The sequence below is a fragment of the Choristoneura fumiferana genome, chromosome 21 (genome assembly GCF_025370935.1).
Source record: "Choristoneura fumiferana chromosome 21, NRCan_CFum_1, whole genome shotgun sequence".
Classification (NCBI taxonomy): Eukaryota; Metazoa; Arthropoda; class Insecta; order Lepidoptera; family Tortricidae; genus Choristoneura; species Choristoneura fumiferana.
In genome coordinates, this window is record NC_133492.1 from 6,422,143 (window position 1) to 6,444,850 (window position 22,708).

The 22,708-nt window shown below is 38.2% G+C and overlaps 1 protein-coding gene across 2 annotated transcripts in view; it reads left to right on the forward strand.

Annotated features, from left to right (window-relative positions):
- The first annotated feature begins 14,631 nt into the window (after window positions 1–14,631).
- Window positions 14,632–22,708, forward strand: part of unc-13 — a 382,374-nt gene continuing 374,297 nt past the window's right edge. For both annotated transcript variants that reach the window (XM_074104223.1, XM_074104224.1), the window contains exon 1: window positions 14,632–14,774. In XM_074104223.1, coding sequence (XP_073960324.1) covers window positions 14,753–14,774 — 22 coding nt within the window. In that variant the 5' untranslated portion in view covers window positions 14,632–14,752. The remainder of the gene's footprint in view (window positions 14,775–22,708) is intronic.

Below are 22,708 nucleotides of genomic sequence, written 5' to 3' on the forward strand. Positions count from 1 at the left end.
TCAACCTTGTTTGTGTTATTCTACCTTAGTTGACTTAAAATGTATGTATATTTGAATTAAAAGCTCAAAGCCACTCAGAGGGCTATGCTCGGGGTTTCTCTGCGAGATAGAATCAGAAATGATGATATCCGCAGAAGAACTAAGGTTACCGACATAGCCCGAAGAATTACGAATCTGAAGTGGCAGTGGCAGTGGGCAGACATTGCTCGCAGGACTGATAGCCGATGGTGTCAGAAGGTTCTCGAGTGGCGTTCGACCTGGTTAAGATCGCGGAAAATGCGGAAAGAATAAGACCGGTCTGAGTGAAGAGCCTATGAGGCCTATGTCCAGCAGTGAACGTCTTTCGGCTGACATGATGATGAAGATGTATATTTTTATTGTGCATATACATAGTATGTACCTTAGATAGTGCCTAGCTTACACTCGCCTGCTACGCTGCTACTAGCTACGTCCTACCGGCCCTAGAAATAAAAGTCTTATATCTGGGGGTACGGTAGTGCTCCCGCCAAGTCGCGGATGATATTTGTGCGCGCTTTATTGTGTGAGATTTTATGGTGCCGGTGGCATTGTATACCTACTTGTTTAAAGTTTCACCGACTAGATTAGACCATAGCTATAAAGGTGTTTGTTAATCCTTCACGCTAAAACGGCTGGACAGATTTGGATGAAATTTGGTATGTAGATAGCTAGATATCTGGAATAACACACAGCCTACTTTTTATCTCGATATTCCCGAGGGATAGGGATAAAATCTCGAAATAACAGCCACTGGGCTTAGAGTCTTGAAATTTGCCAGTCCCAGAATTTCAATTAAAGTACTGGATCTAATGGTTTACGCGTGCGAAGCCGTGGGTAAACACTATATAGTTGGTAATATAACTTCACAGACAATGTTAAAGGTCAGATTGTAAAATTCACAAACTTGAAGAGAGCCATTGAGGTATGTACCTAACACATAAGAGACACAAAAACCGGCCAAGTGCGAGTCGGACTCGCGCACCGAGGGCTCCGTACAAATATTTTTACTATATCATGTAACAAAAAATTTAGCTTTTCGCAATTTTTCCTTTATCTGTGCTATAAGACGTTGCTTCGTACCAAATTTCAATATTCTGAGTTCACGGGAAGTACCCTGTAGGTTTTGATTCCTTTGCGAGTGTCGAAAATTTGCAGCATAAACGGCTATATCTTTTGATTGCATTGGCTTAGAAGCTTGATACCTCCACGCGTTCCTGAGAAAATGGGTCTTGACAGACAGCCGTTCCCGTTTTTTCCTTTTGAGGTACGGAGCCCTAAAAAAACTCTTTTTAACCTTCTTAAAAGAAGGTTAAAAAGTGAGGAAACTTCTCCCACAGTACCGCAGTAATCTACGAAGTGTGATAAGTCTGAATTCGTAGCACCAGCAGATACGCTACGTATCATTTCGTAGCACTGCTACGCTACGGTTTGTCGTAGCTGGTCGTAGCACAACAAAAGTAATCTTACCAATAGATACTATAAATGCAAAAGTTTGTGAGTATCTTTGTTATTCCATCACGCTTAAAAGGCTGGACGGATTTGGATGAAATTTAGTATGTAGATAGCTGGACATCTGGAACAACGCAACACTACTTTTTATCCCGGTAGGTACCTATTGTTTGTTGTTTGTTTGTTTATACTCTTTATTGTACAAAAAGGAAAAACAAAAAGGTTACATAAATAAAAGTTGTGTTAAGTACAAAGGCGGACTTATCCCTGCAGGGATCTCTGCCAGTCAACCTTTGAGTGGTAGAGGAGCAATCCAAAAAACAAGGATCGACAAATAGAGCAAAACATTTGAATAAATATGAATGCATATATAAACCTCAAATACCTAACTATATACAATAAATATAATAACACATTAATATATTTCTAACTAAATATAAAATAAAATACATAAATACACACATTACACCTATTAACGGGATCTGGATATTTCAAAATAACTATAACTAATAACTAAGATGTAATTTTTAGAATTCCCACGGGACTTTAGCAAAATCCCGAAATTTAAATTCAATGGGTGGATCTGATTTACACGTGGCAGATTCAGTCTGATTTACAACAGAAAACATGAGTAAGTTGGTAGCAGTAAGTTTGCAGTGGTAGGACCTTGTGCAAGGTCCGCCCGGATTGCTACCACCATCTTGCACGCTAATGCTGCCGTGACGCAGCAGTGCTTCCACTTATGTTTCGGCGTGGAGAGTAAGGCAGCCGGTGAAATTACTGGCACTTCAGGTATCCCATCTTAGGCCTCTAGGTTGGCAACGCATATGCAATACCCCTGGTGTTGCAGATGTTTATGGGCGATGGTGGTTTCTTACCATCAGGTGACCCACTTGTTCGTTTGCCATCCAATCGAATAAAAAAAAAAGTTACATGAAGCCCTTTTCGTAAACCGTTCAAAATCCAAGTTGAACTGTTATGGTAATGGGACTAAGATAAGCCCTTTTGCCACATTTCGCTGAGGGTGCTGGATTGCTGATATATCAGCGGAAATTGCGCGATCAAAACCTTCCGACAATCTTTATTTATGACCATCATCGTCGTCATCATCATCAGCCCTAGTATGTTCTCTGTTGGGCATAGGATTCGCCCAGACTTCCAGTTGCTTCGGTTGGTGCGGCCTGCATCCATCGTAATCCTGCAGCTGTAACACTGCACACAATTTCAATGCACGTAGCAGGAAGTGCCGAAGGAAACGAACAAAGCCATTCATCGAGGTGGTGACGAGGGAATTTAGGTATTTCCATATATATATAAGTATACAACTAAAGATTCTGTGGATATTTGCAAGCGTCTACCTGTAGCCGTTATTAATATCAAGCAAAGAACGGCAAAACAATCACGTTTGCTGTATGGGAGCCCCCTTAAATATTAATTTTATTCTGTTTTTAGTATTTGTTGTTATAGCGGCTATAGTAATACATAATGTGTGAAAATTTCAAGTCTCTAACTATTACGACACGACAGACAGCGGAGTCAGTAATAGAGCTCCGTTGGCACCCTTTGGGTACGGAACCCTAAAAAAATAACAAAATCTTATTATTATCTTATTTTTTATAAACATATTATTTTAGGTCACCTTTCAAATGTTAAATTTTCTAATGTTAATGTTTCATTCAATTCCATTTTTAATGCTCCCTAGCACTGACAGTTTCTAAGCTAACCCTAACTTGTGCGAAAGGTATGCTGAAGAAGCAATAAGTAGCCAACATAGAAAGCCGAAAAATCCCCGACATTGTCATTTCACAGTTCAACATCTCAAAAACCGCTGAACTAATTTTAGTGGAACATAGCTAAGAATTGTCGAAAGGAAACTCTCTTTAATGTAAAAAAAAACTACATCATAATTTGTCATATTTATTTCATAGCCACATACAGACATTTACGTTAGAATAACACCCCTCGTTTTGCGTCGGTGGTTAAAAAACCATCGACGTCGATTTCGTAAGGTAATTCACACAGTAACATTGCTCTGACTCCTGTACTATTTTTACAACCAATTAAATGGATTAATTGTACGTTGCTGATGCATACGCATTACGCATCGAACACGGCTAACACTATGTGGGTCAGCAGGGGACGTGCCCTTAACCACAGACGAAATGAACAAAGGTTTCGCCTCGCACCAGCCAAAAAACGACCTTAAGATAACCCGATAGAACTCGGATTCACTCCTCCTATTCAAGGTTGTACAGTCAGTGCTAGTTTTTAGTGCCGTGTCTGACGTCACGGCCGCGTCGCTCGCTCGCGCCACCCGATCGATATACGGTCGCGCTTCGGGCGTTTCCGCCGACGATCGGCAAACCCGAATGACGCTGCGAGGACCACGTGTTAGTTACGTAACTTTGATGGCCACAACTCATTGACAAAGGTTATTGTGAAGCCTTGCAGCCCAAGCTTATGTCAACCGACATTGGTTGTCATACAAATTACCTTTAAAATGACGTCATTTATTTATACAAAAATTTGGAGAGCTGAAGGCGGGGGGTGACGGTCGACAATGTTTACGGCGTTTTGTAATTAAACGAACCGCCATTACGAGCAAGTAAATAATGGCTCTTGTTTTAAATTAAACACATTTTTAACGCCGCATTCGGTGTAATTATGCAGCGGTTTTAGCCAAAAATTAAGAATTATATACTTTTGCCTGTGGCTCTGTTCGTTTGATTCATTACATCCAGAATAATCCAGATGCAACTGGCATGTACATAAAATATTGAAGTTCTGGGATGTATACTAAATTCTCATAGAAATAAATGACCTATGACTTATGACTTAATACCCAATAATAGTTAAAAATGTGCGGTCTTCATTGGGGGCCAAATCCCAGTCCCAGAACCAAAACTTAGATGTGCAAACCCGGATCGGAACCCACTATCCTCTGCTTAAGAGACCATAGGTCAAACACTAGACTACGATGGGTGTAAGACATTATTATAGTATCTTTGTTTTGTTTTCACATCTCATGCTCTTAAAATGTTAATTTAGTCTCTGCATATAGGGACTAAAGCTCTTTTTTATTCTCTAGGGATTAAAGTATTTTTTTTAATTTAATAAATAAACATAAATATCAAATAAATATCATTTGACACCAATTGACCTAGTCCCAAACTAAGCAAAGCTTGTACTATGGATACTAGGCAACGGATAAACAATAATAAGCATACTTATATAGATAAATACATACTTAAATACATATTAAACATCCAAGACCCGAGAACAAACATTCGTGTTATTCACACAAATATCTGCCCCGGCCGGGATTCGAACCCAGGACCTCAAACTTCGTAGTGAGGTTCTCTAACCACTTAGCCATCCGGTCGTCAAAATTTACGTTGGAAACCCCTAAACAGCCAACACGGTGTTTGTGAATGGAGGATTTTTAGGAGTGGAAATAAACTCAAAAAGACAACTGTGCAAAAATATTAAAAAAACACGATTAAAAACGTGAAACACAATTAATGATTACGAATATGAATCTATTCAATTATATTAAGGAATAATTAATTTTATTATGCAAATTCCAATTAGTCGAAAAATAGTCTTCAATTTTAAAACTGTTGGCTAAATATGCGAGCTTTTAAAGCGGCACTTCATAAACAATAAAAGAAAAGAAAAAACCGCGAAAATTTTTTTTTTGCTAAGTATTTTAATTTTGAACAGATGGCCTCTCCATTAGTCGAGCGTACGTTTTTAAAAAGTAATATTGTAATTTTGAACAAAAAATAGCTTTTTTTCCTCGCATTTAAAGTAAAAAGTAGAGTGTTTAACGCGAGACTAAACAACCATAATGCCACTCGAACCATAGCCACCCGAGCAGAGCGATCGAGCGATCTCGTGTCATTATGGCTTGTTATAGTCCCTTGTTGATCAATCTCCTATTAAATGTATCTATACTTGTATTTCCTCTTCTGTTTTCAAAGGTGTCAACTTTCTTAATATACTTAGGTACCTCTTAATCTGTACTGTTTGGTATGTGTTGTTCACTAAAGGGTTATATATTATATAATTACGTTTTAAAATCCTACTTAAAACTTTTCAGCGGTTTTTACGTATTACCACGTCGCACATTACGTAGGAGGGGAAAAATATGGTAATCTCTAATATTAGATGGAGCGAGAGGCGTCTGAAATTACAAACCACTCTGTCTTGATGAAATTGTTATAAATTTCAGTAGATAATTAGGTATGTACTTAAATAAGAAACTGCTTAAAAAATAGGGCTCTTTAACTGAATCATTTTGTTATTCTTCTTCTATCAAAGTCAAAGTCAAAGTCAAAATATCTTTATTCAAGGAACATACACAGGTTCGGGTAACATTAGTGGGGAGGATTAGTTTAGTTTAGATTTATAATTATAACGTAAATAATGTATTTACAATATGATATAATTACCCGCCTGCAAATTTTTTTATGGATCGGAAATAACCGGGTGTGACCTGTATAATAGCAAAAAATTAAAAAATATATCGTCCTCGTCAAACTAAACAACATCAGTTCAGCGACTTTCAAAAATTATGGAGTCTTTGAATTTTCTTTTTTTCATACAAATTAAATACTGCTATCAACTGACGTCGCCTGTCACGCCACAAACATCAAACATTTTGCTTTTTACATTGCTTCTACGAATAAACTTAAAAGGTAATAAAAAATAAAAATCTATTTTTTTTTAAAAACGAGTTGCTGATCTTATGTTGTTCAGTTTGAGAAGTATGATCTATGTTTTAATTATTTGCTCAAATTACAGCCCACACCACACCCGGTGTAATGTTTTTTGAGAAATGCTACCTAAAGAAATTATCTATCTTTCTAATATCTTTAAACGAACAAATCTTAAATAGGTATTTATTTATTGCGAGGATATCAAAAGCAGTTCTTATGATCTCGATAAAATTTTCTATGTACGTACAGCTGAGTTCTCATATTTCTGAGCAAGAAGTCAATCAACAAATATCTGAAGACACTTCTTCGTCGTTAACAATAGAGTTGTGTTCACATATTTTAGCACAAAAGTATAAGAACTCGACTGTACTTAGGGGTTTGTGAAACTCGTTCAGGCACAGTCAGCATCAAAAGTAGCTATACACTTTTTCGTACTTTGTCGTTTTACAGCCACGTACTAAACGCCATGTAAGATTGTCAATGTTTGATCCTGACTGTACCTACTTAATAATAATAGTCAACACGTGAAAATGTATACATCAAAAGGCTTAGCCGTTAACCACCACGATTAACACCCTCCCCCCCTCTGGGGATAAGTCCCAAATTTATTATGACACCTCATCGTATCTCGTGGCGATTTATTAAGCTAACGGGACGCCGACGCCGGTTGAATTTCACTAAACATTCCTTCTGCGGTGGTTTGTCAGGGATTAACGGAGGGATTAGAATTACGTAATATGCTTACAGCAGGTGACGGAGTAGCTGCTATGTAGCACCTACCTGGGAGACAGAGCTTTGAGCTCTGTGAGTTGACAGGCAATACCTCGCGGTTTTGTAAGAGAAAAAAAAACAATTAACATAATATGCAAAAAGTTTGTTAATGATATGGTTTCAAGGATCCACGTACGAGGGTGGAATCTTTGTGTTAGTACTGATGTATTAACATTGCATAATCTGCCAAAGGAATGATAGCGAAATCAATTACCGTCAGCAGTGTTTCCGGAAAATTATGACAGAGGGGTTTTCGTGAGAGTTGTGGGAAACCGGTTCTAAGCGGGAGGCCTTTGTTCAGCAGTGGACGTCTTCCGTCTGATTATGATGATGATGATGATGCTTTAACAGAACATTTTTTAGTAGGTACTTTGGAGGTAAATTTCTACGATTAGGTTGAGTTCTGTCAGCTAAAACAAAAATACGTGTCCGTTATTTTAGACTACTCTCTAACATATAAAAAATAAATCAAGTCGGAGCCGGACAGTTGGGTACCTTGCCTTGTTAGATAAACATATTGCTTTCGTGTGTCTGTCGGTTACATATTTTAACCGATTCTCATTAAATTATGCGCGCAAGTTCGATATGTTTTTTTGTCGTTGAAAACGTAAATATCTACCTATTATGTCATCTACGTTACCTACTACTTCAGCTCACAAAGCCGTATAAAAGGACTTGTACGTATAAAAGGAAGTCAAGAAACTTAATAAACCGTTGATAAAAACCTTGTATATCGTCCCCTTACGACCAGAATCGCTTAAAGTCACTTTTGGGCAAAACTGAGTTAAATATATCGTTAGAATGTACTTTCCAAGATCTACATGCTGTTGAAACCCGTTTTACTGTACGATACTCCAATACCGAGTTACGTTTTTCTTAAGCTCACTTATAGCCGATTTTTAAGAAAATCAACAGCCAAAAACAACTACGCGTTGGTTAAACAGCATTTTTTTTTATTTTACAACAGCAAAAATATTTTAATGTCAAACAAGCGATTTTTGAATGTTAAGATTTCAATAAAAATGCAATTTGAGTACTGCCTAAAAGTGCTAAAATAATGTTAGTAGGTTTCGCCTGTTGAGCATTACTTTATATTTCAATTATTGCAACAGCGAAAACAAACTAAATATAATATAGGCGATATTGCTTGTAACAATGTTTGCTTCGACCATAAGAAGCGCTACAGCCAAAATCGCTTAAGTATCGCTTAGACGTTTCGCGCTGTATTGTAAAGTAGTGTGCACTTTGTGTAGGCTAGCTTAGTCGGTTCGTACACGCTTGAAAGCACGATTCATAATAAGTAATTTTTAAAAACTTATTTAGGTAATTATAGATCTGTTCACTAACGAAAGTATGCCCCTCCACATTCTATAATTGTAATTGTACCTAAACGTATCCGAACGACAAGTCTATGTGTGCGTAGCTCGAACTTGTCCTCGTGGCTTCAGTCGCAAGCGTACCGTCAGTCACGCACACTAAGACTAAGACAATGTGTAAGTACTTAAGAGGTTTTCTCGTGTACATTAATAATTAGCTGTGGAGGGGCGCGCCTTCGTGAGTGAACAGATCTATGTATAACAGCGATTCACTTGCCGTAATTTAACAGTGTTTTCTTTCAGGTGACGATAAGGAGCATGGATATTCAGGTTTCGATGAACTAAATAAGCCGCGTATCCACTAGAGGCAGCCTCGGGCCGAGCGGCTGCCTCGCTCCGAGGCCGCGCAAGTGGAGACGCTGCCAAAGGCACGGCTCAGGCTGAGGCTCCTTTGAGCACGGTCAAAAAACCGACAAAATATGGCTCGGCTCGCGGTGCTCGGCCTGAGGCTGCTCTAATGGATACGCGGCTATAGAAAAACATATAACCAGATCCAACAGACCGTCAAAATGAACCGTGATTGTCATTTAGATAACCTACTTATTTACTACTTCGTATCGTAGGTACGTCGTATCAATGAAAAGCTTATCACGGCATAAAACATTTACGTAGTCACACATTTTCATTGTTCTTGGCTTAGGTAATATTAATTATCCATGGCTGGTTTGAGTAGCCACAGCTAAGACAAGCAGTGATGAAGAAGAAGACTGATGATTATTACCATTAAGGTTATTTTTCATCACTGCTTGTTTCAGCTGTGACTACGTCCGGCACACGCTCAATAACGTCTTCATCACAGGCCAGTGCAACCAGCCATGGTGAATCTCCGGTATAACATTTTTTTTGTAAAAAGTCATTAAATCTTTATTTTTTTAGCTGCGCTTATTGGCAGTGGATTAGTATATAGCTTTTTAATGCAGGTAGTTTAAATTCCTCTACTGAAAGAGGTTCAACAGAGTTTGGATTCGATTTTCTGTTGCCTTGTCTTGTTCGACGATTGGTTTGCAAAGTTACAGGCCTGGTATCAAAACTCAAAAAGTCAGACGACATGTCGTAATTGATAAAAATATTACCTATACAAATATTAAGCCAAGAACAATGAAAATGTGTGACAGCGTAAATGTTTTATGCCGTGATAAGCTATTCATTGATACGACGTACCTACGATACGAAGTAGTATATGTAGGTAGGTATCTAAATGACACTCGCGGTTCAGTTCGACGGTCTGCTGGATCTGTTATACCTATGTTTTTCTATTTAGTTCATCAAAACCTGAATATCCATGCTCGTTATCGTTTTGATGAAGAAGAAGACTGATGGTTATTACCATTACGGTTCTTTTTTCATGACTGTTTCAGTGGTTACTTTGAGCCTTGAGACGCTAAGTGCCTTTTTATTAAAATGTTTGAATAAAATATGTTTTTTGTTGTATGCATGTAATCAAAAGTTCCATAATTAAATGTATTAAGCAGCACATATGATATTAAAGGAATAACGTAATATATCTCACATATACTAGAAATATACTACTATATTTAAGACTTTAACTCGCTAGTTTTCATTTATTTATATTTTTGGGCTATTTGGTACCTATTTGTTGAAATAGATTGATGGAACTCTTTCGAAAAATACAAGTTATATGTCTTTGAATGATAAAAACAAAACAGAATAATGCTACATTGCATATAAGATAGAAAAACAGAAAAAAAGCCTAGAGTCAAAACATCTTAGAAATATTTTGCACTTTTAAGCGCGCTTAAGAGGTAAATTCCGATTTGTGTACAGCCAATACCTCTTATTTGCGCTGAGACTTAACTAAAAACTTAAATTGTATAAAACATGTAAGCATTTTAACACTGTATTCGGCGAAAAATGCTTCAATTATGGACTTAAAATGATAGTTTATCCAATATATCTGCGTAAACTTGCTAGTTTAGAAGATAAAAAAAAAACGTGTCTACAGGCAAAATCGCTTATCTGCAGTACCTTTTGAAGAAAAGCCCTATTTTAACCTACTCGACGCGAGTATAGAGTAAATAACATAGCCCTATCCTATTAAGGGATAAATTATCTAAATAGAAACACAGAGATGTTTTTAGTATAACTAGCTTTTATAGGTTTTTAGAGCATGCAAACCTTTAAATGCGTTTTTCTCGAAACTACATTTCATGCAGATAAGCGATTCTGGTTGTAAGGGGACGATATACTTGCAAATGAATCTTAACCTTGCTGGGGAATAAGCCGTCTACCTCACCTAAGTTCATTGGCATGCGGCCCGCAGATCGGACTACATAGCAGGTATACAACAAATAAATAAAGCACCAAGCCTTGAACGAGCTAATTTGCTTGGCTATGTCGGTCACCATTTTTGCAGGGCTACCACGAAACTCGAAACTCGAAGTTCGTATCGTACCGTCCCTCTCGCTCTCGTATTAAACAGTATAAGTGTCAAAGGGGCCGCACGACATGAACTTCGAGTTTCGAGTTTCATAGTAGCCATGCTGATTCGATCGCGTAGAGAAACCCTGATGCACATATTTGGTCTATTAAAATCTAAGCGGTATCTTCCAAGGGCGTCGCCAAGAGCAGCTGCCCCCACCCCTAGAGATTCTAAAAAGTTGGCAAATGTAAAGCAACCAAACCAAAGTTATTACAATCGCCGTAGATGTAAGGCTCGTACTACAAGTGAAAACCTTCATGTGCTCTCGACTTTACCTACAATTCATACTTTTTTCATTCTCCATATCAATTGCCCCCTCATGGGCCACCGGCTGGCGACGCCCTTGGTATCTTCTATCGCTGTGGGAAGCGATACCCAAGCGATATTCTGAGAAACACCTTACACTAGAGTGGTACCTACGCGATGCGTAATGCACTGCATTGTACGGTAAAACTTAGCCCCCCCCGCGGTCGCACCCTCGCACTCGCGAGCTACCGGCAATGGTAGTGAATTTTTAATTACGCCTTATTCGCATACCAATCGGGATACTGCTACAGGAATTAGTCACAAGTTACTGCTTAGATTTGAATATCCTATACACGAATTAGAACTGGACTTCTGCGTAGGTATAGGTAGTGCCACCAGAGTTAAGTCGCGCACACAAGAACATGTGTAATGACAGCAGGATTTTGACATTAACTCATTCATTTCATTCGTTCTCCTTTTGTGCCTTCAGTTATTTTTGTAGCATACAAATTATGCATAAAAATTTCAATTCTCGTCTCGCCTCGTCTCGTCTTGCCTCGCTGGTGGAAAATAACCATGAGACGCAGTGGCAACCTCTGCCTGGTAGCACACGCAATGAATAGAGAAAACGCTCATCGCACCGCACTTTAACGTCCAGTCTGCGGGCTTAGGCTGGGTTTCGACTTGCAAGAAAAATCGTGCAAGTTGCATTACATTGCGGTGCCGTCAAGCCAATGAGTTTGTAGTGGTCAATCGAGCGCCGCTATGCAATGCAACTTGCACGCACGATTTTTCTTGCAAGTCTAAACTCGGCTTTAGGGCTGGTTTTCATGGGCGGTGTGATCGTTTTACTATTAAATACTCGTTTCCTTCTTCTGTCAATAAAAATATCCTATACCTTACAAACGAAAAAAAGTGTCTAGTGCAAGCTTTTAATACATTAGCTAAATCATCATCCTAGCATATTACGTCCCACTTGCTGGGCACAGGCCTCCTCTCAGAAGCAGAGGGCTTGCACCGTAGTTCCCACGCGGGGCCAGTGCGGATTGGTAACTTTACAAACCTTTAAAAACACCATTGATTTACTTCGCAAGTTTGTGCAGATTTCCTCACGATGTTTTCCTTTACCGCAAAGCTCGTGGTAAATTTCAAATGTAATTTCGCACATGAATTTCGAAAAACTCAGAGGTGCGAGCCGGGGTTTGAATCCACGATCCTCTGTTTTATAGGGCACACAAACCACTAGGCCACCACGGCTTTATATTAGCTAAATAATTAAAAAGAAAAACGGTCGAGTATACGAGTTGAACACGCACATTAAGTTGATCAATACAAACTTGTAGGTGAATCCATAATATTAGTGTGTGTGTGTCTCTTTTTAGCAATGTAGAGTTATTCTAGACAGTTACTGACATTGACACACAGACATTAAAAATTAAGATTTTTAACAAACAAATAAGAAACAAACAAGCTGAGATATGAGGTGCATAGGGGAAATTCGTGTCGGTACCGTTGACCATCAGTGGTGTAGCGGTATAGCACGCGGCACGGAATACCGAGGACCTGAGTTCGATTCCCAGTGATGGTCTTATTTTTCTGGTTTTTCTGTGCATCTATATTTCAGTTTGTATTTTCAATTTAGGTTTTACGGGATGACCGTAAAAGTAAAAATTTGGAATTGAAATAAAAAATAGAAAAAGATTCCAAAAAAACAATCTTAAGATTTTTCTAATTTTTATTAATAGTTGTGCTATTAGAGCTATGTACTTACATATCAAATTTTAAGTTTATAGGACAACTGGACGTACCGTATGGGTTTTGATTTATTTTCTGAAACACTTACGTACACATACAAGAAATCTCTTAAAGAATTCCAAGTTCCTGTTGAATATTGCCGAATATGTACGTGCTGCTTAGGCGAGCTGGTTTTCATTAATTTCTAGGTAAAATAAGTGTACCGACGTCGCATATTTGTAGTAAAAACACTAAGAACTAACCGACTCGGGGCGGCAACTTAACTGCGGACTCAACTACGTGGACTGAATTTTTAAATTAAAGGTTTTTGCTGGCAATTTCTTGTGATTAAATTCCTGTCTCAGCGGAATTGTCATTCTAGTAATCGACTTTCTTATTTATCCGTCTAGTATTTTCGAATGCCGTTTGTACAGTCGAGTTCATAAACTTGTGAGCAAAAATTTGTTCAAAAATATCTGAACACGACTCTATTGTTAACGGCATAGAAGCGTGTTCAGATATTTTTGATCAAATTTTTGCTCACAAGTTTATTAACTCGACTGTAATCAAATATATACTTAATCACAAGTACACAAATCGCCCACTGCTAGGCACAGGCCTCCTCTCGGAGTGAGATAGCTTGGACCATAGTTCTCACGCAGTCTAGTGTGGATTGTTAGCTTCACACACACCATTGAATTGCTTCGCAGGTTGTGCAAGTTTTATCACCGTAAAGCTCGTGGTAAATTTCGAATGTAATTTCGCAGTTGGGTTTCGAAAAACTCAGAAGTGTGCGCCTGGGTTTGAGTGTACGATCCTTTGCTTAAGAGACCATAGATCAAACCACTAGACCCCATGGCTTTTTCACGGCAAACGAGAAGTACTGATTTTTAAATGAGGATCATCAGTGAACACTTTAATGGAATAACTAGAACATTATGTAAAAAAAAAAATTTAATGCATTGTGACCTGACTACCAAGATAACGGGTACAAGTTCATCTGAGCTCAGTTACGTCGCCGCCAAAATCGGTCATTGGAACAGCCTGTAAGGGCACACAGGGATGTAAGGTTTAACTCCAATGTATTTTCAATATTGTTTACCCCATTTTACGACCCGAACCGAATCGCACACGGATTTATTATCACAGGGAACGCTCCCAGCATTTTCTTATACTTTTATAGACTTCATTTTACAAAATAATTCGGATAGAGGAGTCATTTAGGTTAGCTTCATCGCGGAAGAATTCAGTTGGTCAAAGCCTAATGAAATCCTTAGTCTTCCATGTACAGTCAACATTTTAAACATCAGAGCAGTCTAGGTGCTCATTATATCTGAGCACTTCCGCAGTTTTTTTTATACAGAAATAGGCTTGCGTTGGACCACAATCACGCATGATAAGCGAAAATGTGGACTAAGATGGAAGACGCTTGTCTAATAAATGCCCATTCACCCTAGATTTAGAGACGGCCAGATTGTAGCGATTAGAGAACATAGACGCAGGCAAGTGAAAATGAAGGTATGTTCAGATATTTTTGAGCAGGTCAGACAACTCTAAGTAAAGCATGTGATGGCGGCTGACCACCTTGAAAAAGACCGTAAATGATGGTTTCTCAAAGTAATTAGACGCAATCATAAAATTGAAGTTAGCGTAATTCTAAAGACATCCGATATCGAGGTCACTGTTCTACCGCCATTAAAACTGTATCAGTAGCCACGACAGTGCAATAATTGCATCAAGTTTAACCGGGTCCGATCGATGTGAGGGTATTTACCTCGCCGAGCGAAAATAATCCGGTGCCGGTGATGTCAGAGACGGTAGGCCGTGCGCCTGCGCGGCGCGGGACTAGTGGCCGGGCGGCAGTCGGACACCGGCCCGCGAGCGACGGGCGCGCGAGTGCGAACTATGGCGCCCCGCGGCGGCCGGTGAGGCGCCGGCCCCGCCGACCGCCCCGGGTCGACGGGCCGAGCCATCATTAACGACGCACGAGCAGCACCATGTCTTTGCTCAGCGTCACAGGTCAGCCTGTTATAGTCTTAGTGTTGTGCGAAATTTCGTGTTAAGTCGCAAGGATGCCCCGATGCTTCTTTCTTGTGAAAGGTTTCTTGCCTTGGTGTGTGGACTGGACACGAAATTTCATGCTTGGTCGAATACGGTTTGTTGGACGTGGATGTATGGTTTATTTTCGTAGTTTGACACTAGATTTAACATTGCGTAAAGTGTTAAGGAAATTGAATGTTCATAAACCCGTTCAATAACAGAGATAATCAGAAAATGTCAAACAAAATTATCATTTATTCCATGACATTCTACTGTGCTCTGGTAATTGACTTAATCATGAAACATATTCTTTTTATATTTATTGTCATAGTAAAACTTACAAAATTATAACAACATACCTAAAGTTATTTTCGTTCCACAGTCTTACATCAAAGAACTGAAGTATTTTTTGAATAAAATCGTCATTACTGACATTTTTAATACTAGCGAATGCTAAAATACTTAAGTGTATACCCATGTCGCCTTCCTTCGCGGTTGACTGGTTACTGAAGTTCTTACAAATGTAGGTGACATTATTTTGTTATGAGCATTATGTTTGTACTTGGTAGGTACTGTTTCATTTATAGGTAGTATTTAGATGCCCATCGCGATGCTAGTTTAACCATTATACGATTCAATTTACGATAACAATCGGCTTATCGATATTATAATCTATGTATTTTCTCACTACAGCAGTTGGCTTGGTGCAACTGAATGCAACTTTTAATAAACATTTCACAAAATTTACTGAAGTAATCATGAGTAAATTAATTAGTAAACAAACTTGAATTAAGTTGCATTAATTTACGTTGTGAATCTAAGGCGCTATTGTCATTATATTCTCAATATTTTATATATTTTAAAGCCAATATAAGCTTCAACAAAAGCTACTATATACTGCACCAGTTTCACAACTTTTCTTACGGGGATGCCTTAACACGTGTTTGTCGCTTCAGTGGTCACACGCACAGTCACGGTCGCGTCCTTCGTCAAAGCGTCCACATAAACAATGTTTTAGACAATATGATCTAAAAATCAGTGTATTTTTTTTTATTCGATCCACGATATAATTTTCATTTACAATTAAGACTGATTTAATAGTTCGGTTTAACCTTTCAATCAGCTTTAAATCCGGAGTGTATTTGGGATCTTGTAAATAATTTTTAACTCCAACGCAAAAAGAGGGGTGTTATAAGTTTTGCCGCTATTGTGTGTGTGTGTGTGTGTGTGTGTGTGTGTGTGTGTGTGTGTTGTCAGTGGTTCCCTAGCTCTTAAACGGGTGGACCTATTTAAACGCGGTTTTTTATTTGAAATCAGGTTTTCTAGCGATGGTTCTTAGACATGTTACATCAAAATCAGTCCAGCCGTTTTTGAGATATTGAACTTTGAAGTGACAAGGTCGGGGTTTGCCAACTTTTTGTTGGTTCAAAGTCAAAGTCAAAGTCAAAATATCTTTATTCAATTTAGGCTATAACAAGCACTTATGAATGTCAAAAAAAATCTACCACCGGTTCGGAAAAACCGGTTAGGTTAGTTATAAGGATGTTGACGTAAGGCTCCGTAATGAATGCATTATAATTGTTGCTATTAATATACTGATTTGTGGTGTGCAATAATAGTAGATTGTTTACACCAAGCAGAAAGTTATTTATTATTGCACCGAGTGCCGATTTGGAGCCCGAGCGTGAGCGAGGGCTTTAAAAAGCACGAGGGAAATATAAATTACTTAAAGCGAGGTGCATAATCTGCTTTTATTTCAACTATTACAGGAACAGTAGACGAAAAAAAAACTCATGCTAAACTATAGGTAGAGTCATTCACGATGACGCGTGCCGTGGTTCTTATTACAAGAAAATATTCTTTTCTCCCAACTATGCTTTACTTGTATGAAAATGTATGAAAGTCCTTTATTGCATGTATTAGATTTTTTTTAATTACACCACCAACGAGGTAACACAAGTATTTTTGCTATAAAATTAGCCTGCACAGTGTAAAAAAATCTAGTGTTAGGTTGGTCAACCTGACGGTCTTATGAAATTTGACAGATTGCACACAAAAAATTGCTACCAATCCTATCAAAAATAGTAAGCTGTATTTAAAAAAAAAACTGTGGGTTTGGTTGGTCAGCACCTGGCGCCCATCCGAAATTTGACAGATCGCGGGTAAAAATTTCTGCTACTGACTCTGCCAAAAAACGAAAGAAATTAAAGAAAAAAACAAATTGGTTGCGAATTTTCCATGGAATTTATTTCAGACATGCGAATGTAAACTTACAAAAATGGAATTACCGAGTGCTAGTGAAATTGTTTAGCATGAAAATTTTTTTTATCTTTTTGTATTTTTCTAATCAATTCCAAATTTGAAACTTTTACGGTCATCCCGTAAAACCTAAATTGAAAATGCAAAACTGAAATAAGGTGCACGAAAAAACAAAAAATAAACATCATGGGAATAAAGGACTTTCATAATTTCATACATCAGTAAGCTACAGTTGGTACGGAAAGAATATTTTCGATTTCCCAGTGAATAACCACGTTTCTGGCATCTTTATCAGTGTATTCTCAACTTTAGTTTAGCATGAGTTTTTTTTCCTCTACTATTCCTGTAATAGTTGAAAGAAAAGCAGATTATGAACCTCGCATTAAGTAATTTATATTGCCCTCGTGCTTCTTAAAGCCCTCGCTGACGCTCGGGCTCCAAATCGGCACTCGGTGCAATAATAAATAACTTTCTGCTTGGTGAAACAATCTACCATTAAATTGTATGCTTATTGTATGCTGTTCTAATGACGCATTCCACTATCAAGCAAGCACATCCGTTGGCGAAATCATGCTCAATTCATTCCCTGAAGTATTTACCGATATGCGTCAATCGATAGTAGATAACTGCACTTTGATTAACAATTTCGATAACTGAGTGCGAGTTTAAGTACACACAACCAACTGAAAATACCTTTATACACACAAAAAGAACACAAAATTGCTAAAGTACAATCCAATAGAATCTGTCAATTTTCTACATATTTAAGACACCCTATCGTGGGCACACTTGATTATATATGTCCCTATTGTTGCAATTATCATGTAAAAGGAATCAAAAAAGAATAATAGTCACATCACAAGGCCTTAGGCAGCCCGGTGTTTATATTAGTAGGCTGGAAGTGTCTACAGGATTGTCAGATTCTATTGAATTGGAGTTTACGAAGTTTTAATTTTTTATAAGTTTGAAATGGAGTTGGAGGTTGAAATGGAAATGTCTTGACGTAGGTGTGTCTTTAATTTTGGGATATATTGTAATACTTTTCCACGGTCATGATTTGTGATTAACTGAACTGATCCCCTTACTTAATTGACTGAACCTTAACATTAAAACCCTACGCGTCTGGCAAAAAGGTCAGCATTCGCAAACGATATTGATGAGTTTGAATAGTCACTGTATAGTCGTAATTTATAATTTTTTGGAATAATTGAAATGCGGGTATCCTGCTCAGATAATTACATGCAGCAACGCTCATGAAGAATAGACGGTACAAAATCACATCAGGAAGAAGAAATTCACTTCCGTGTCTTGAAATCGAGAAAAAATATAGTTATTTTTTTTTTTTTTTTTGTGCTTAGGCGCTGTCTGAATAATTTAGTCATCATCATCATTATCAATATAATATCGGCCGTTGGATATGCCTTCCCCATACGAGTCGACTTCTAGTTTCATCGGCTGGAAAAGTTTTCTAATTTATTTTATTCAGTGAATAGATTACTTAGATTAGTCAATTTCTACCGCCCACATTCGCCGCCTACGTATTTAAAGGTGAGTAAAATTCGTTTTAACATCTCCCCCTATTAAATTACCTACTTCAACCTATTGCCAAGTTCATGGAAACAATTACGTACGGGATTTGTGAAGATTCTTATTACACGCAATATAACTTGTTATAAGTTAAAAAGCTCTTTAGATTTAATGTTATTAAATTTACGACATGATTCTCGCTTTTCTTATTCGGGGAGGCTTTTTCCTTGTTTTCTACGAAATACATCTTTTCTTCGTTCTGCGGTCATTTGGAAATTCTTTTCCGTCTTAAATAATGGGGCATAATTTATATAAATCCTATTTTCACCAGTCTTTTCACTTGCAAGTTGTCCTTTTTCCAAAATTAGACAACTATTTTTCAATTAATTTATAATTTAGAGAAAAATAATTTAGAGACAAGTTTTTTATTTATTTTAATAAATAATTTATTAATAGCCAATAATTTATTCACTTTCTAAGTAAAGCTGAAAAATTTATCCAAAAAAGGGAGCATTAGGTCAATGCACACGAATACAAAGGTGACATACTAATAAAAACGCTATCGTGCCTAATGCATGGCACGTTGCAGGCCCGACTGATGTCGTCTACATACACTAAGCTCGCATTGACACACAAAAAATAGAGCATGTTGTAAGAGGTAGCGTAGAAGGGAAGAAAATGTAGCGGTTAAGAATAGAGACAGAGACCATCAAGGAACCTTATTGACCGGTAGCAAGGCTGACAACTCTAGTGCATGATTTAGCGGGAAGGATTTTTTTAAAATATTGTTGCATAATTTTCAATACCGCAGCACCTATTCTCTGGTGTGGTGGAGGTAGTATAGTCACCTGCATTAATATCTGCCACACTCCTAGACATAGAGTCGTATTAGATATTAATGCGCTTTGTTGTGTCACATATTGATGCTGGTGATTGTACTTGTTCTTTGTTTATTTTATTTGACAACGATTGAGCTCTCGTTTTAGTTTTGAGAATGAAATTTTTTTGAGTTTGAAACGGCATTTTGTCTGGTAGTGCGGTGGTTTCTCCTCGCATTCCATACCGCAGTGCTGGAGTTCGTAGTTGGCAATAGTGAGCTGTTGCCTACTCTCGCATCAGGAGGGCTACTACTAAATTCGAAAATCGAAGTTTGTATCGTACCGTCCCGCTGACGCTTATGTTACTTAATACGAAAGTGAGAGGGACGGTACGATACGAACTTCGATTTTGCCCCACAGGTCTCTGAGTCGTCTTTTACGACACCCACGGGAAGATATTATGGGTCCGTCTTATTCTGATACCAGGAACGCAACGTGCAAGAGATTTCTTAACAAATAAATTATTAAATAAATTACAAAATCCGGTCTGGTATTCCTTGTCTACTAGGTACCGAGTACTGCCTTTTCGCAACGTAACGTTTGGCAACCCGTTTCATTTCGCAACTTTTCATTTTGCAATCTCTAAAACTGAAAATATTTCAGGATTTATTTCAGGGCCATCGTGTAGAACCTTTTAGGTTAGGTTAGGTTAGTTTTATAAAACTCCTGCAATATTTACAGTTTCAGAAATATTAAACAGTTGGGAAATGAAAAGTTGCGAAATGAAACAGCTTGCCAAACGTTATTCGCCGAAACATTAGTAAACCACGAGGTACATTAAATAGTCTAGTGAGAAATGGGTAGGTTAGGTTAGGCCTGCTAATAAACCTTTTTATGAAAGAAATTTAATTGACTCAAAACTGTATAAATTAATTAAGTATCTACAGTTAATAAAATCTAAGTTCTTTATACATATAAGCACCGAATGCGTTTAAATAGAAGCTATTATCCCAATACCTTATTCCAATTTATTTTATTACTTACGTAACAATAAGGTGACGAGGTCTCTCCAAATTATTTTTTTATTTCTTGTGCGCTTGTGGGTTCCGTAAAAAACGTGAAAATGTGTATAAGATTTATTTATTTATTTTCTCAAAATTGAAAATACAAACTGAAATATAGATGCACAGAAAAACCAGAAAAATAAGACCAGCACTGGGAATCGAACCCAGGTCCTCGGTAATCCGTACCGCGTGCTATACCTATGGGGTGATTCCGCGCTCCTGCGCCCGCGTCGTAGCGGCGGCGCCTCTTGACACGTTTATAAGTGATCACAATGCACAGATATATACCCTGTCCATTGACGCACTTAAGTGTAGTAAACCAAATAGTTGTATTGAAAAAAGATTATTTAATGATGATTCATATACAGCATGTTATACTGACATTTTAAATTATGATTGGAATTTTATTTATTCGACTACAATCTCTGTTAACGATAAATTTATTAAGTTATTTCATATTCTGACGCATTATATTGACATCCATTTCCCCATAAAAAAGGTACACACAAAAAATAAAAATGTTGTTCCGTGGATGACAGAAAGCCTCTCGAAACTGATAAGAAACCACAATGATTTAACGGAAATGAAACGGCAATATCCGGATAACGCGGTTTTGATAGAAGGCATTGCTCGTAGTTCGGAATTAATTAAATCGGAAACTTTAATTGCTCTGTCCACAATACACTGAGGTCGTATACGAAACAGCAAAAAACCCTTCCAAAGATTGTGGCGGCTGTTATGAGGAAGGAAATATCGTCAAAATCGGGAGCAACCGCCTATATACTAAAAGATGAACAGGCCAATGAAATTTTCACCAAACAGAGTACCTGAACACTCTCACCAAGCACTTTCTTACAATTGCTTCCAGCATACACTGCAAACTAATACTCGTACCTCTAAAATATTTTATCGGATTTCCTCCATGATGTTAATATTCCTGACTTATCTTACCCACGGTAACACTTGCCGACCTAAACCGAGTCTTGCGCTCGATGATGAAAACGCGCGGTACTCTTGACGTATACGACATCTCAATTAACATACTCATGTGTATATGGCCGATTATTTCGGGGCTACTGGTAGAACTTATTAATAATATGTTTTTGAGTGGAGTTTATCCAGATGTCCTGAAAAAAACTCGAGTATGTCCAGTTTATAAGGGAAAAGGTAACAGATGTTCAGTTGACAGCTACAGACCAATAACCATAGTGCCAAATATCTCAAAAATTATTGAATCGATTTTATCTGATAGCTTAATGCGCCATCTGGAGACAAACGACCTACTGACGGAACAACAGTTTGCGTACAGACAGGGCAGATCCACCACATCGGCTGCGTACAAAGTGTACGATTGCATCATGACGGCACTAGATAACAAAGATAAGGTAGCGGGTATATTTTGCGACCTTTCCAAGGCATTTGATGTGATAAATCATCAACTGCTATTGGAAAAGATCGGACAATACGGGATTGCAAATAACGCTTTCAAATTATTTAGATCCTTTCTTGAAGGTAGGCAGCAGATGGTTGCGGTTCATTTCGGCGGAAAGAGGGTTAAATCTAAGCCTGGTAGTGTTGACATAGGTATTCCACAAGGTTCGGCATTAGGAAATACTCTTTTTTTACTCTTTGTCAATGATCTCGTGCCTCTGTTGGCTGATGGCCCTTGTAGTGCTATTTGCGGATGACACCACAGTGGTGGTGAGTGCGTCTACGTATACGGAACTTGAGGACAGGATAGGTAGCGTGTAACCAACTGCACGGATGGTTTGCGGCAAATGGACTAGTCCTGAATGCCACAAAATCCAACGTCATGTTGTGTTCAGCCAGGACCCACACCGCTATCCCGCATATACAAAGTCCACTGCCGTTATGCAGTTCGAGCAAGTTTTGGCTTCGAAATGGATGCTGTGGCTGACCTGGAAACAGCACGTGGATAAGCTTTGCGATAACTATGTGGTGCTGTTTTTGCTCTGCGGAAGCTTAAGCCAATCGTTTCCGGGAAAGCACTAGTTGAAATCTACCACGCTCATTTTCACTCACTCCTGTCATATGGAATAATCCTGTGGGAAAATTCCATCAACTCCGACAGAGTGTTTAAGGTCCAGAAGCGAGCTCTGCGCACATTAGCGGGCGTTAAACCTAGGGACTCTTGCAGGGAGCTATTCAAAAAATTCGGGATATTGACGCAATATCACAATATATTTACGATATTGTAATGGTACTCGCCGAATATACACTCACT